We start from the raw sequence: 14,169 nt of genomic DNA on the forward strand, positions 1-14,169 counted from the left end.
GCAGGGGCTGCAGCGGGTCGGACTGAGGATTGGAGAGGGAGGCTCAGGCCGGGCCGGAATGTCGGCGGGCGCAGAACTGAGCCCAACTCTGGCGGCCGTGACGTCACGCGAGCAGGCCAGCCAATGAGGACAGTACTGGCGTGGATATTAAGGAAAGTTAGCGCGTACCGGAGCACCCTCTTTTCTTATCATTGACATTTAAACTCTGGGGCAGGTCCTTGCGTAGAACGAGGCTGTCAGATCTGCCACTTCCCTAGAAGAGCGGCGGTGAGAAGTGTGGGAACCGCGCTGCCAGGCTCACCTGCCTCCCCGCCCTCCGCTCCCAGGTAACCGCCTTGGCTCCAGCCCGGACTGGTTCGGAGCTCGCGGCGCCTCTCCGCTTCCCGCGATGGGCGCCCCCAAATCGGGACCCCGCTCTAAGTGACCCAGGGGTTTGGTTTTTGCTTTTAAAAGGGGCATGCAAAGATGGAGGGGAGTTACTGAGGGTGGGATGGGAAGCGCCGGGAGTGGGGGTGTTCTTGTCTTTGCCAAGCCTGCTTTTCTGCAGATAACAAAAATGTTCCGGTCCCCAGAGTGGACTTCCAGTCCGGCCATGAGCTGGGGGTGGGGTGGGGTTCTGCTGCTTCTGCCTGCAGAAGCTGTCCGCGATCGTGAGAAATGCCGGAGGCGGGGAGGCAGTTTGTACCCAGATCTCCCCCACATCGCAGTTCACCACGAGTACACAAGTAGACGTCCCCACCCTCTCCTGGAGCGCGTGGAAACGCCTTGCTGCGGGTCTGGCAAAGTGCGGCAAAAGTTTCCCGTGGTAGCAAAGTGTAAATGGTCGCAAAGTGTAAATGGTTCGTTTCTCAGAAAGGAACGGAGGACGAAAGAATGCGGCCCTGAGAGCTGGGCAGCGCGTAAAGCCCTCAAAGTGTGATTTGAGCTTCTCTTCGGAAAACCTAATAATTAGCAATTCTCACTGAGCTAGAACGCGGGCTCGGGTTACCGCGCACACTGTGCTCGCTCCTTCCGCGGCAAACGTGGGCTCCGGGTGAGCCCGGCCGCGAGTGCTCGGCCGTTCTGCCGCCCGGAAAAGGACGGAAGTACCCTCGAAGTGGGTCAGAGAAGGAACAACTCCAAATTCACAGTAACGCGTGGGTCCGTGGGGCGAAAGTCCTGGGAGTCCAGCCCCAAGCGGCCGGAGGCGCCCAGGAGGGCTTAGGCGGGACAGAGGAGCACCCTGCCCGGACGTAGAGGCGGCTTTTAGGCCAAATCCAGGCTCTCCTTACTCCCACCCACGCTCCTGGCGCCCTCTATCCAAACCTGTGGGGACCTCTGGAGAATGTTTGGATCTCAGTCAGCTGTGACAGGTGCTCAGGACCCCTTCCCAGCTCGGAGCAGCTGGCCGCTCCCTACCCACTTCTCCGGGTTAGTCCGGGAAGGAGCGAAGTGGCCTCCAGGCCCGGTGCCTTACCTGGGCCTCGGCTCTCTCCTTCGCGGGCTCTTTCCTCCAGAGCTGGGCGACGAGCAGGTTGCCTGCCTTGCAGTGAGAAGTGGATCTTCTCCAGTCATAAATCAAACCCAGTCATCCCCGGGCCTCCTACCTCATTAGAGATGTTTATTGGAGATTGTGTTTATTCGGCTGTCACCGCGAGAAAACGCGGTGACATAATTACCTCTGACCAGAGTCCTCGCCCCGCGCCCAGGGCGATCCGGAGACCTCCTTGTCGCCTTCTCACTTGCATGTCCTCCTTGATCCAAGGACCGGTGTGGTTGGATTGCCTTTTTTTTTTTTTTTTTCCCCTTCCCCAAACCCCCTCAACTAATTTGGATTATTGAACGAGCTGCTATTCAAATTTCCCCAGGGCCTGGGAGTTTATTTATTTATTTTAGATTTTGAAAGGAAAATCGAAGGAGCCCAACGCCCCTCCGGGGCAGAAGGGGGCAGAGCGGCATAGACACAAGGAGAATCCCTCTCGCTGCGCAAACTTTCCGGCTAGCCCGGCGGCAGCCCGCCGAGGCCAGACACCTCCGGAGCCCAGCTTCGAGAGGGGATGTAGAGAGCCGGACGCTGACCCTAAGGGGTGGATACCGATATTGGTGGCGTTATTTGTTACTCTATTTTTTCATTGTTTTTGTTCTGGGGAGGAATCAGAGGCTTCAGTGCCTCAGGATGAGGATTCTTAAACTCTTCCAAGCCGAACTCTGCGGAGCCAACCCGCAGCTCTTCCCCCGCCTCTTGGCCCCCGGCTGCCCCCAGGCGTCGGTTTTTCCCGCTAGCCAGGTTTGTAAATCACCATCTGTGAGGCAGGGTTAGGAAGTGATGAAAAGCGCCGAATTGTTCTGTAATTGAAAATACATTTTTTTGGAAACCGCGCTGACAAATATCTGGGATCCCGGCTTTTGATCCCTCGCTGCCGCCTCTGTTCTCTAGTCGCTAATAAAACTCGCATTGAGCCCCTTAGTGCCTTGATTAACAGGCAGATTAACTCTTACTGGGTTGGGAACAGCTTGTCCCAATCAATGTCATTTTAAAAGCCCGTCAGGATGCGCTTAGCTGCGGTTCCCTGGCTGCTCGAGCGAGCCAGCCGTGACATTTTCTCCCCCACCCCCAAGCCCCAGCCTCAAATCCCCCAGCAAAGTCCCCAGTCCCCGGCCTATGTGCTCCAGGCTCCACTCGAGGACAAATTGCAGGACTCTGTCCCTCGCCTTTGGAACAGGCAGCCTTTTAGAGAAGAAATCCCTAGGGAGAAGAGACTAAGGTGTCCTTGGCTTGCTTTCGTTTGAAGCTGAAATCTTGGAGGCAGAGGTTAGAGGGAAAGGAGAGATGGGGACCATCCCACAGGGACAAATGGAAAACAAACTTTCCTAGGAACCCTATTTGCAAAGTCAAGAGAGTACCGTTGATTCCAAGTGTCCTACACAGGAGTTTTAAACACGATTCCTATCAAGACGATAACATGTAGGGACCAGGAGGCAACGGCTGGGGAGTCCGATCCACGGAGAGGCTGGAATCTCTTCTCTGGAAGACCCAACTGGACCATGCTTCTTTAAGCATTTTTCCGGGTAAAGAAAGAGTATGAGAGAGGTTTGCTGCCCAGTGTGAATGGAAGAGAACCGAACCCAGAGCGCCCTGACTCACTCGCCTTTTAGCAGGAGGCAAGGACAGCGAGGACACCGCTGCTTTCCCCAGCCAAGCGTGGCCACAGCCTGGAGGCGCTGCCCGCTCGGCTCCTGGCTCCTGGCCCCTCAGCTTCCCGACGCTCTGGGCTCGGAGAAGTAGCCGGGTGAGCGGGAACTCGGCAGGTTGCTGGAAAAAGGAGTGGGAGACAGTCCCGGAGCAGGAAAGGCACCCCGGGCTGGGCGGCTGGGGTGAGAGTCAGGGCTTTGCCTTTCGTGCTTGTCTGAGCCATTTCGCCAGCTCCGCAGTCTAGGGAACTTACCTTCCCAGGGCCTGCAAAAAGGGAGCCATTTGGAGGCTCTGCAAAGTGACTCAGGTGTCTGTGGAGACTTTCCACCAAAGCAATGCCGGTCTCCACACTTCCCCGCACCCCAGCATCGCGTCTCTGCTTGGCCTGGGAAAGCAGGAGTTCGGAAGTGTACGACACGGGTGGGAGATTCCGATTTCGAAGCCTGGAGCCCTAACGCGCTTTCCCTAGAACTGGGCAATTCTTTGCCTCGGCAGCGGCCGCCCCCGGACCTGAGACGTTGTCAGAATTCGGGGTTTGGGGGGGGGGGCGCAGGTGAATGCCAGGGACCGGTGGGAGTGAGATTCTGCCTGATCTCACCAACTTGCGCACCAATACAGACCAGAGGCTCCAGGCGATGTCCGCCGAGCAGCGATTCTCCAGCGCGCCTCCTTCCGCACAGATAACCTTCCCTTCCCGGCGGGACCACCCCGGCGGCCTCAGCTGGAACATGCCGGGAAGAAAGGTCGAAGGGTTGCCCTCTTCGGAGGCAGTAGGGCGGGGGGTGGGGTGGGGTGGGGTGGGGGGGAGAAACAGGAGAGCGGGAAAAGGCGAGATGGAAATCGAAGGAGAGATCCCTGCCTTGGAGAGCAGCAAATGGGCCCCTGGCGTGTTGCAAGCCGCAATTAAAATGGCGACCTGCGAGTTGTCTCACTTTTGCGTACACCTCTGGCCCTGGTGCGCTGCGCCACGATCGTAGCCCCTGACTCGACCGCATTGTCCCCAGAGCAGGTACTTGGCAGAGGGCACCAGGCGCCCCACGAGGCGGAATAGTAACCCCACCCGCCCCACTCTCCTTGAGGCCAACCCAGAGAGAGCAAGGAACTCTCGCTCCCCACCTTTCTCTCAAACTTTGAAAATTCTTCCTCCCTCCGGGACTAAGTCCCCCCGCCCCCCAATATTGACACGTTAGAAGCAGCCAAGCCCTTTCGTTTCTTGTTTGTGCAAAGGGTTTTCCAGGAGTCCTTACCCGGGCCCCCACCCCCATCTAATGACGTCAGTGACATTCACTCCCAGCTCCCGAACTCTCATGATTTTTCGTTATTAAAACTTTCCTGCGAGGTGAAATGGGGTTTGTGGGGGATGGGAGAAGGAGCTGATTCAAAGAGCCCGTTCCCTGGGGGAAAATAGCAACAAGATTATGGCTGCTTCTTTAGGAGGCAAAGCTTAAGAAGGTGCTAATCCACTCGGTCGCTAATTGAGAGGTTGTAAAAATGATATTCGCCTCCAATTCGGACAGAGTCACTGGGTCCTTTTTTTCCTTCTCGCTCATGTTCACTGGATTTGGGTTTATGTCTTTTAAATGTTTGTTTGAGAAGTAGAAAGGGAGAGGAAAAAGAACGCAGTCTTTCGCTGGCCGGGGACCCGGACCCGGACCCATTGCCCCACTTCCCGGGAACCCCCGAAAGTCGCGGTCCTACGAAATCCCGTGCACGAAGCTGCGGACCTGGGCACCCCGCGCCGGCTCTACCGCCTCTGGCCTGGGTTTCCTTAGGGCGCTGAGTGCTCCTGGCCGCGGAAAGGGGTAGAGCGGCTCGCTCACCCGCGCCGGCCCCAGCAGTCCTCCAGGACCGGGAAGGGGAGGCCTCCGCTCCCCTGGAGCTCTGCCCAGGCTCCTCAGTCGCGCCATTGCTGGGTCTCTAGCCAGACGAGGGTGTGAGGCCCACACCAGGCCCGGCGGCCCAGGGCAACCTGCAGCGTCCTCACCGTCCCGGCGCCGGTGGCATCGCGACCTGTCAGAGGCGAGTTCAGAGTTTATTGATGAGGTTTGACTCTCCGCACTTTTCACACTTCAAGAGGAGTCAAGTGTACTCAGCGGTGGCTTCATTTCAGCCTCCCTGCTTCAGCTCTTGCACCCGGGTTCCCCTTTCCCGGGTCCCGAAGTGTGTGCCTCACCCCAGGCCTTCTCCCTTCCCGCGCCAGGGCCCGCAGGCTCCCAGAAAGTTCGGGACAGCTCAGGCCGAGACGGCTGCTCCCTCCCCTGTCACCTTAACTGCAGGCGCCGAGGGGCGCCTTTGGAGTGTACTGAGGTGTGTCCTAATCGTCCGGCATTCAACAAATGGAGTTCTGGTGTGTGGTCAGAAGAGAAAAGCCATTTACTTACTTCCCTCCCCGGTTTTCTGGCAACAGCTGAAGGGGAGCTGCCTCCGTGGACTGAGCAGATTCAGAAGAGGGAGTCGTGGTGCGGAAACACGCACCACACACGGATAATCGGTGGCACACACAGACAAACGCTGACACACCATCGCCTGCACACACACATACACACACACACACACAGACTCTCTCTTAGCATTGGCCATCTCCCCCCTACTCCCAACCTCCACCACCACTCTCCTCTGATCTCCCTCTCGCTACCCCTCCTCGCGGGCGCGTGTAAAAGCAGCAGCACTTAGTCAACAAATGGCACGTGGGAGAAGTTGGTGAGTGTTTGGTAAGGACTCTTCAGGGCTTTTCACAAGAACCCTCTGTACACAAAGTAAGTGGCGTGTTTACTCGGGCCTCTCCAGCCCCGGCTGGGCCTCCGCTCTCCTGCGCACCGCGGCTTCCAAAAGGAGAAAGGAGAGAAGAAAGGCACCGGGGAGCAGAAGTGGGGAACTGGGGAGGGCTGGGAGGTCTGGGCTGGGGAGGCTGCGGGCCTCACGGAGTTGGGCGCCCAAACTGCTCCTCTCGGCCTACGCTTCGCGGCGGCCTCCACTGCCTGAGCGGAGCTGCGGAGACCCAGAGACGCCCCCGCCCGTTTCATCGTCTTCCCCAGGCCAGGTGGACTAGGGCGCGGCCACCGTGTTGCTCTGGGTCCCAGGCCCAGGTCCAGATGGGGTAGGGGCAGGAGGAGAGGACCGGCGGGGGCGGGGCGGCAGGCCACTCTGCGCTGAAGTTGGCAAGAAAGGGTTGCGCAGACCTGCGGAAACTCGCTCCCTCCTTGGGCTGGAAGCCCCGCGCCCAGCTTAGAGAGACAGGGGTCGCGACCACCAGCCCCGAGGCCATCACTCGACCCTTCCAGCCTGTGGTCGCAGCGCAGATGGCGCTGGTTCCTGGAGCGTGCGGAGCGGGGAGATGTCGGTCAGCGCCAAAGCCGGAGAGCGGGGGCCCAGCGCCGGGGAGAGGAGCCGGGACCCACCGGCAGAGCCGAAAACAAGTGTATTCATATTCAAACAAACGGACCAATTGCACCAGGCGGGGAGAGGGAGCATCCAATCGGCTGGCTCGAGGCCCCGGCGCTGCTTTGCATAAAGCAATATTTTGTGTGGGAGCGAGCCGTGCATTTGCATGTTGCGGAGTGATTAGTGGGTTTGAAAAGCGAACCGTGGCTCGGCCTCATTTCCCGCTCTGGTTCGGGCGCAGGAGGAAGTGTTTTGCTGGAGGATGATGACAGAGGTCAGGCTTCGCTAATGGGCCAGTGAGGAGCGGTGGAGGCGAGGCCGGGCGCCGGCACACACACATTAACACACTTGAGCCATCACCAATCAGCATAGGTGTGCTGGCTGCAGCCACTTCCCTCACCCACACTCTTTATCTCTCACTCCCCAGTCGCTGACAGCCCATTTTATTGTCAATCTCTGTCTCCTTCCCAGGGATCTGAGAATTGCTCTCACACACCAACCCAGCAGCGTCCGTGGAGAAAATTCTCACTGGCAACTCCTTTAAAATACCGTCATTTCAAACCTTTGTGGTTTTTAAGCAACAACAACAGGAAAAAAAACAAAACAAAACAAAAAAAACCAACCAAACAAAACTCTTGACAGGAGCTTTGACAACGAGAGAGGATGCCTCATAAAGGTGAGTCCACTCCTTTCTTCTCACTTCATTTTTATTGCAATATTCAAGCAGGTCTCCCCCTTCCACCCCCTTCCTTCCTCCCCTTTCGCCAGTCCCCTCCCCCACTGCTGCGCCGGGAGAGTTGGGCCGGAGAAGTTTCCACGCAGGAGCCCAAACTTTCTACTTCCAGCGAAAGCCCGCGTCGGAGGGGGACCGCCAGTGAGCAGGAGCGGCGCAGGCTCGGAGTGGGCAGCCGGCTCAGTCCCAGCGCCAGCGCCAGCGCCAGCGCGGGCTGAGCTCTCAGGCAGGACCCAAGCTCCAGGTGCAGCAGCAGCAGCGGCTCCCGGCCCCAGCGTCGCCAGATGCTCTCTGCCGGTGGGAGAGGACCAAGAGACTGTGCGGAGCCGGCGGCAGCTGCTTTGTCCAGCCCGGGGCTCAGCGAGCGCGCTGAGAGCCGCGCGCCGAGGAAGCGCCGAGGGATCCGGCTTGCCGCGCCGCCGCCCGCCGGCCCGCCCTCCGGCTTTGTGCTGCGCTCCGCTCGGGCACAAAAAGAGACTGCTGGCACCCGAGCGCTGAGGGGGCACCGCGCCCGCTGTCTCCCCAGCGGAGTCAACCCGCAAGGCAGCGGCACGCTGGAGTCAGAAAGAGCCAGCGAGAGAGCGAGCGCGAGCCGGGAAGGAAGCCACCAGGCCGAGGCGTCGGAGGCGCGCTCCGAACGGAGCGGAAGGACTGTCAGCCTCCATCAAGCCTCCAGGCTCCTGCGCCCAACTTAACTTGAGCGCGGAGCTTGGAACTTCAAAACTCTCTGCTTGCCCCTACCCCATCCCCCTCTTCCCCCAGCCCTTTCCTTCGCCCTGCGAAAGCTCTGTCTCTCAGTCCTCCGGCCCTCCGCACTCCATGGGTATTTTTCCTTGCCTTCCTCTGGGCGAAACGCACCCCGATGTTGCCATTTCAACAAGTTTATAGGTGGAAAGGTGGTTTGCATTTTCTTTTTTTAATCTGAGTGCCTCTATTTTTTTTTCTTTGTGAAGCCTTTAAAATAATCAATATGAAAGCATTTCCCCTTCGTCTGATCACATCCTCTCCCGGTTAATTAGTCTGAGTAATTTGAGAGCTTTTCGATTCTAGGACCCCAGGAAGAAAAGTGTCTTTACAAAGTTCGTAAAGTTGTCTCTTTCCCTGTGTAGATTTTCTCAGCCTCCCTGCGCCATAATGGCCCTGAATTTTAGCAAGTGTAATTGGGGGAAATGGAGTTGAATTTCAAGTGGAAATGCTTTCTTTTTCGAGTGCTAAAACCCGGGCTTCCAGTCTTGAGTGATTTCTAGAAAGTTTAAAAACAAAGTGAACGTGGTTTCTTTTTTCTCTTACTTTACAAAGCTTCCTAAACCATTTTGGACGTTTAATACGAAATTGGGAAGGTTTGAGGAGGAAGTGGGATCAGAAAATGAAATTAAAAGCAGAGAGCTTGAAAGCCGAAGGGTTTTCTGAGGAGAAATAATTGTTGTTGCCTTTGTCATTACATTAAAAAAAAAAAAAATAGCCAGTGACCTTTGCAAACGTCTGAAGGCAATTTGATTATCTTCTTTGACCAGAGAGGAAAACTTTGTCTTCTTAATTGCTACTTATTCTTTGGTTGGGGGACCCGGGAGGGGCGAAAGTGAGCTCTCCCCTTCACTCCACCTAAGGAGTTTGAGGATGGATTTTGAAAATTAAGCAATAAAGCAACAATAGCAATACGATTCCATTTGAAAGCTGCGGTTTGTGTCGGGGACGGGGGGTTTGGAGGGGGCAGTGATTCAGCAGCTAGAGGCCCAGGCGACTCCGAGGTGTCTGGGGACTCTTTAATTCCTTGCGTGGGTCTGTGGCCCCGGCCAGGGCCTTACTTACCAAGCCTGGGCTGAGCTGGGAAGCTCGGGCCGCCGCTGGGGTTCTGGCCTCTCGGCGCACGATTGCTTCCGAGTGTTGGTGTGCCCCGTATCCCTGGTTGCTTTTGGACTTAGTGTTAAGGATTACTTAAATAATTAGTTTCTTAGCAGAGGAGTTGGGGGGTGGAGATGAGCAGAACCGGAACTCGAATTGCTTCCACATTCCCAGCGGCTTCGAAAATTAATCGGCTGAGTCTCCCTGGGATCTGCTAGTGACTTTTTAAAAATGGCACCACGAAGGTACCGTACGGCCGGGATGGGGGCATTCGGTTGTGGTTGTGTAGAGTGTGGACTACAAGAGGGGAGTTCAGGAAGTTTTATTCCTCCCCGGGGAATTCCACTCCAGCCCCCCGCCCCCGTCTATTATACTATGTTGCAGCTTCAAAGTCGCACGTTTGAGGAGGTGGGATGGGGGTGCATTCTGCGGAAGAGTTGGGGTTTCTGCCTGTCCAGGGCGTGACTGCGGCCGCGATGAGAGAGACAGGAGGGAGGCGTCAGGAGCCAACCCACCTCGGAGTAACTGGGTAGCCCTCTGCCATCGCCAGTATTTATCAGGCCTCATCCAGACGCTGGGAAAAATTCCTACTCTTCGGTTTATCTTTATGGATTTAAGCTGCCTCCCAGAAAGTTAATAAATTAGACCATGAATGGCCTTGCAAAGAAAAATGTGCTTCTTGGAATTCTTTGCTTGCAAAATTAATAATCATCATAGGCAAAATAGAAAGGAGGATGAATATTTTAGTTTTGTTTTCTATAATAGGGAGAAATGATGCTGTTACTATTTTATTATTTTACCTTTTTTGGGGGGAGGAGGGGGGCTCTTGAATGAGCTCTTTATTGAAACTCTCTTTCCAATTGAGCTCCCCACAGTGCCGTTGTATCTTTTTACAGCTCCTAACAACTCACACCAGTAACACAATTACCCCGATATTTATAACAAGAAATTACTTTTCTATTTTCCCTGCAAGAACCTTCTTTTGGGGGGAAGGCAGGGAGAGGGCAGTGGAGGGTGAGCCTTGGGGGACCTGCATTGGGTCAGGACTTATGAAGCAAGAAGCGTCTCTCTGTTCCTTTTGTGAGTTGGTGGGTTGTTGGTACGTTTGGTTGGAAGCTGTGTTGCTAGTTAGGGAGACTCGATTTTGCTCTTTGGGTTGGGGAGAGCAGGAGAATAGAAGCCATTGTTCATGTCTGTAGGCTTTGTCAACCATGCTCACCCCCTCCTGTTCTTACTTTTTAAAGCAGTGAGGCGAGGTAGACAGCGTGTGTCACAGTACAGTGAAAGGGGGGAAGATCTAAACACCAAAAGAGAAGTTAATCACAATAAGTGAGGTTTAGGGGAAAAAGTTGGTCTTGACACTTTCAAAGTCCCGGTAGGACTTGGGGATGGGATGGAGAGGGGGCCTGACAGGGAAGCTGTGAGGGGTGGGGTTGGGGGTGGGGGGGTTGAAAGATGAAGGAAACACAGCGTTGGGTTCTGGGGACCTGGGAGTAACTGGGATGGTGAAATTCATTAAGGAAGGAGAGAGTGTGGCCCTGCAGCCATCCCAAACAGCTCCAGCCTGTGTCCTCAGGTGCCATGAAGTTTCCTGGCCCTTCTGTGGTTCCCACTGCCTTCCTTGTCTCCCAGACTTCAGTGTTTGTCCCCTTTCCCCAGCTCCAACCACCTCTTGGCCTCTGCTCCTTATCCCACTCTCCCTCTTGTTTCCACTCTTCCTCATTCCTTGGCTCTTGATATTTTTGCAAAGTGAACCTTCAACTCATCAGGTTTTCTATTTCTCTCAAGCCAAGCCAGAGCAGCCTCTTATGAAGGGTACAGACTGCTGTGGGAGAGGCTGCTGGAAATGTGGGTGTAACACTGGGATTTAGGGTTTTATGAGTTTGATTGAACTTGAGTGTTTCTGTCTGAGAGTGGGGCTTGGAGAGTCCATGGGCCTATTGCTTTAAGCCACGGTTTGACTTACCCTTATCTCTTTCTGTTTCGTCTTAGGGGGAAGACCTTAACTAGGGGTGTGCAGATGTGTGAGGCTTTTTATTGTAAGAGTGGACAGACATCCCAGATTTCAGGCAAGTTCTGTGGTAACTGCTTTGGGGTTCAAATCCAAGAGTCAAAATTCACTACTCAGAACCCTTCTTCATTGTAGTTCAGAGAGAAAAAGAGAAAAAAAATAATAAAAATCGGGTCACTATTCTGCTGACTAGAGGGTTAACTCCCAGTGGGGTTTGGGGGAAGTGGATTGGGAATATTGGAGTATTTATTTGAAGCCCAAAGAGTAGATTTTGCATACACTGGAGGGCAGAGCTGAATGACCCTCAGATCGCCCCAAGCGGCTGAGTGGATCAGTTCCTAAAGAAGGGGGCTTCTCTTGTCCTCGCTCCCAAGTCCTCCTCCAGCAAGAGTTAGACCTACCTGGCGCGGCGGCGGGGATTAACGCCTTATTCTCTTGCTAACAGAGCCCCATATCCGAGCCCCGTGGGATCCAGCGGCCCCCAGGCAGTGCCAGCATGCAGAACAGTAAGTGCCACTGGTCTTTCTCAGGCTTCGGGCTAGGGGCGGGCGGGTCAGGGAAGGGCGCAGAGGCTCGCGGCGCCTGCGCTAGCCGGGTTGCCCGCCCGGAGAGAAGAGGCTCGGGAACCTGCGGCGGCTGCGCCCCACTCGGCGTCCCGCAGCTTGCGAGGGGAGGGCGTTTGTTCTTCTGTTCTCGCTCCTGGAAGAGCAGGGGTGGGCCCTTCAGAACAGCGCTCCCGACTTTGCGAAGCTGTGGTAGAGAAACCCCATCCCTCCAAATCCTGTAACTCACACCCCCTCCCCGCCCCTGCCCGGGCTCTGACCCCGGAGAGAGGGGCTGGACTGAGCAGGGCGGGGCGGAGGCTTCTGCCAGTTGCGGGAGAAGGAGGCCCCTTTGGGCTTTGCCAGGACTGAATGTCTCCCTCGTCCAGGAGGAGTGGGGGTTCCCCTCCCCCACTCTCGGGCAGCTCCTCCCCTCCCCACCCGGACCCCAGGCCTAGACGGAAGGGGAGCGGGGAACCAAGGCTTGGAAAAGGTCTGTGGCCAGGAGGGGGAGTGGGGGTTGCGGGTAGTAAATTTGCACGGTGGGGCAGTTACAGAGCGTGGGAGAGAGCAGGGTACTCTGAGTCTGCGAAGGGGCACCGGGTGCGCCCTGGAGTTGGAGAAGCCCTGCCCCCGCAGCTGCAACTGCGTGGATCCTGGTGGTTCTAGCGCCGTAGTGTCTCGGATTCTCGGCCTCATGTTCCTGGTTTCCTCCCTCTGCTCAGCCCCCTTATGTACCGCAGCCCACTGCTCAATCGGTGGGCGCCGGAACATGACACGGTTGGAGCCCGGGCCTGGAGGCGGAATGAAACGAGGCTTGGGTTGAGGTGCAGGGTCTGGACGTAGTTTAAGGACTCAGCTCTACTCGAGTGCGGAAAGGCCTAGGTCTTCTAGCAGTCTTTCCTTATGGAATCGCAAAGACTCAGGAGGGGGGCCCAGCGCCGGATCCACCTGTCCTGGGAGCGCTGACGGTCCCCTGGAGCTGCCGGAGATGGTGGATGCGAAGTGCAAAAAAGGGCACGGAGGTGGCGAGCTTTGCAGCGGGGTTTTGCCAGAACCCTTGGTTTGGCCCGGGCGAGACGAATGCCTCTGCCTAACCCTCCCGGCGGCTGAGTTCTCCCCCTGGAGTTCAGGCTCCTTAGCCGCAGGCTCTCGGGTGGGTTCCGGCCCTGGTGCGCTGCGCCGGGCATTTGCCGGTGCGGCCTGGCCGGCCTGCCCTGAGGGGCGCGGGGTCGCGGTCGGGCCCGCAGGGCTTTGTGCAGCTCTCTCCCGGGTGTGCACGAGGCGCGGAGCATCCAAATTGACACCATATGTTTTCCTATTAGATGCTTCGCGGTCGAATTCTAGGCGCATAATCATCGCCACTGGGCGAGAGCTCCAGCGGTCCCTAGGGAAGGGACACAATGATTGAGGCTTAACCTCTGAAAGGCAACTTAGAGCTGTGCTTCCCCGCTGCCATTTCGATGCTGGCAGAGGCGCCTTGGCCCCGCCATCTCCTCAACAAGCACCCGCCGGCGGTGGCTGCAGAGGTGGCGGGCAGATTTTTTTTTTGCAATTGGGGGAGGGGGGAGGATGTCTAGGATTAGGCGGCCTCACGTGCTTTGGCATTCGTATTCTGTGACTTGCCCAAGCTATGCAAGAAGTTTGGAGTCTCTCTTATCTCTTTCTCTGTGTGTGTGTGTGTGTGTCTGTCTCTCTCTGGGACAGCTACCACTTTCCAGGAAGACTCCCTTTGCACTGGGCGGGAGTAGGGAACGGGAGTGAGTGAGTGAGGGTTGTTCGTAGCTGGAGAGATAGATGGGACTTGCCAGGCAAAGGAAGGTAATAAAAGGAATTTAGGAGAAACCGGAAGCATGGTGTAGGCTCCCCTCTGCTGGGGAAGCGGGTGTGCCTGCGCTGCCCCGCTCTCGCGCCAGGCCCGGCCTGAGCCCAGATCCTCCAAACGTCTGTCACTTCTAATCGAGTTGAGGCTCGCGCCCCCACCACACTCAGCGATGGCCGCCCCAAGCCTTCGGCTACGCTGAAAACTCGGCCCCCCTAGAAGGGGAAATGAGTGTAGTTCAATCTCGTCTGAGTGATCTCCAAATAGGGACGGAAAGGGTCGTTTTATCACGGTCCTGTTTGTCGTGACGATGCAATTTCCCGGAGCGGAGCACTGTCACAAAGTGACAAGGCTGCCACAAGCGCCCCGACTGATCTTTTCAATTAGCCTTCCATGCATGATCCGGAGCGACTTCCGCCTATTTCCAGAAATTAAGCTCAAACTTGACGTGCAGCTAGTTTTATTTTAAAGACAAATGTCAGAGAGGCTCATCATATTTTCCCCCCTCTTCTATATTTGGAGCTTATTTATTGCTAAGAAGCTCAGACTCCTGGAGTCAATTTATCAGGAAGCTCCAAGGAGAAGAGAGGCAAGGAGAAGAGAGAAGAGCGAGCAGGGAAGCCAAGTCTTCTTCTGGGAGGGCTGCTCTCTCGAGTCCGGGCTGCA

At 56.2% G+C, this 14,169-nt stretch overlaps 1 protein-coding gene across 8 annotated transcripts in view; it reads left to right on the top strand.

Moving 5' to 3' along the window:
• The first annotated feature begins 206 nt into the window (after positions 1–206).
• The window catches only part of PAX6 (paired box 6), a 29,110-nt gene continuing 15,147 nt past the window's right edge, over positions 207–14,169 (top strand). For 4 of the 8 annotated variants that reach the window (XM_037839019.1, XM_037839026.1, XM_037839025.1 and 1 more), the window contains exons 1-4: positions 6,736–6,925; positions 7,025–7,229; positions 11,121–11,197; positions 11,585–11,645. In XM_037839019.1, the coding sequence (XP_037694947.1) occupies positions 11,636–11,645 (10 nt within the window). In that variant the 5' untranslated portion in view covers positions 6,736–6,925; positions 7,025–7,229; positions 11,121–11,197; positions 11,585–11,635. Of the gene's footprint in view, positions 327–5,886; positions 5,929–6,735; positions 6,926–7,024; positions 7,230–7,859; positions 8,183–11,120; positions 11,198–11,584; positions 11,646–14,169 lie in introns of those variants that run through there. The other 4 variants (XM_037839020.1, XM_037839023.1, XM_037839021.1 and 1 more) reach the window with 4 other exon arrangements.

Source organism: Choloepus didactylus, chromosome 6 (assembly GCF_015220235.1).
Source record: "Choloepus didactylus isolate mChoDid1 chromosome 6, mChoDid1.pri, whole genome shotgun sequence".
NCBI classification, from domain to species: Eukaryota; Metazoa; Chordata; class Mammalia; order Pilosa; family Megalonychidae; genus Choloepus; species Choloepus didactylus.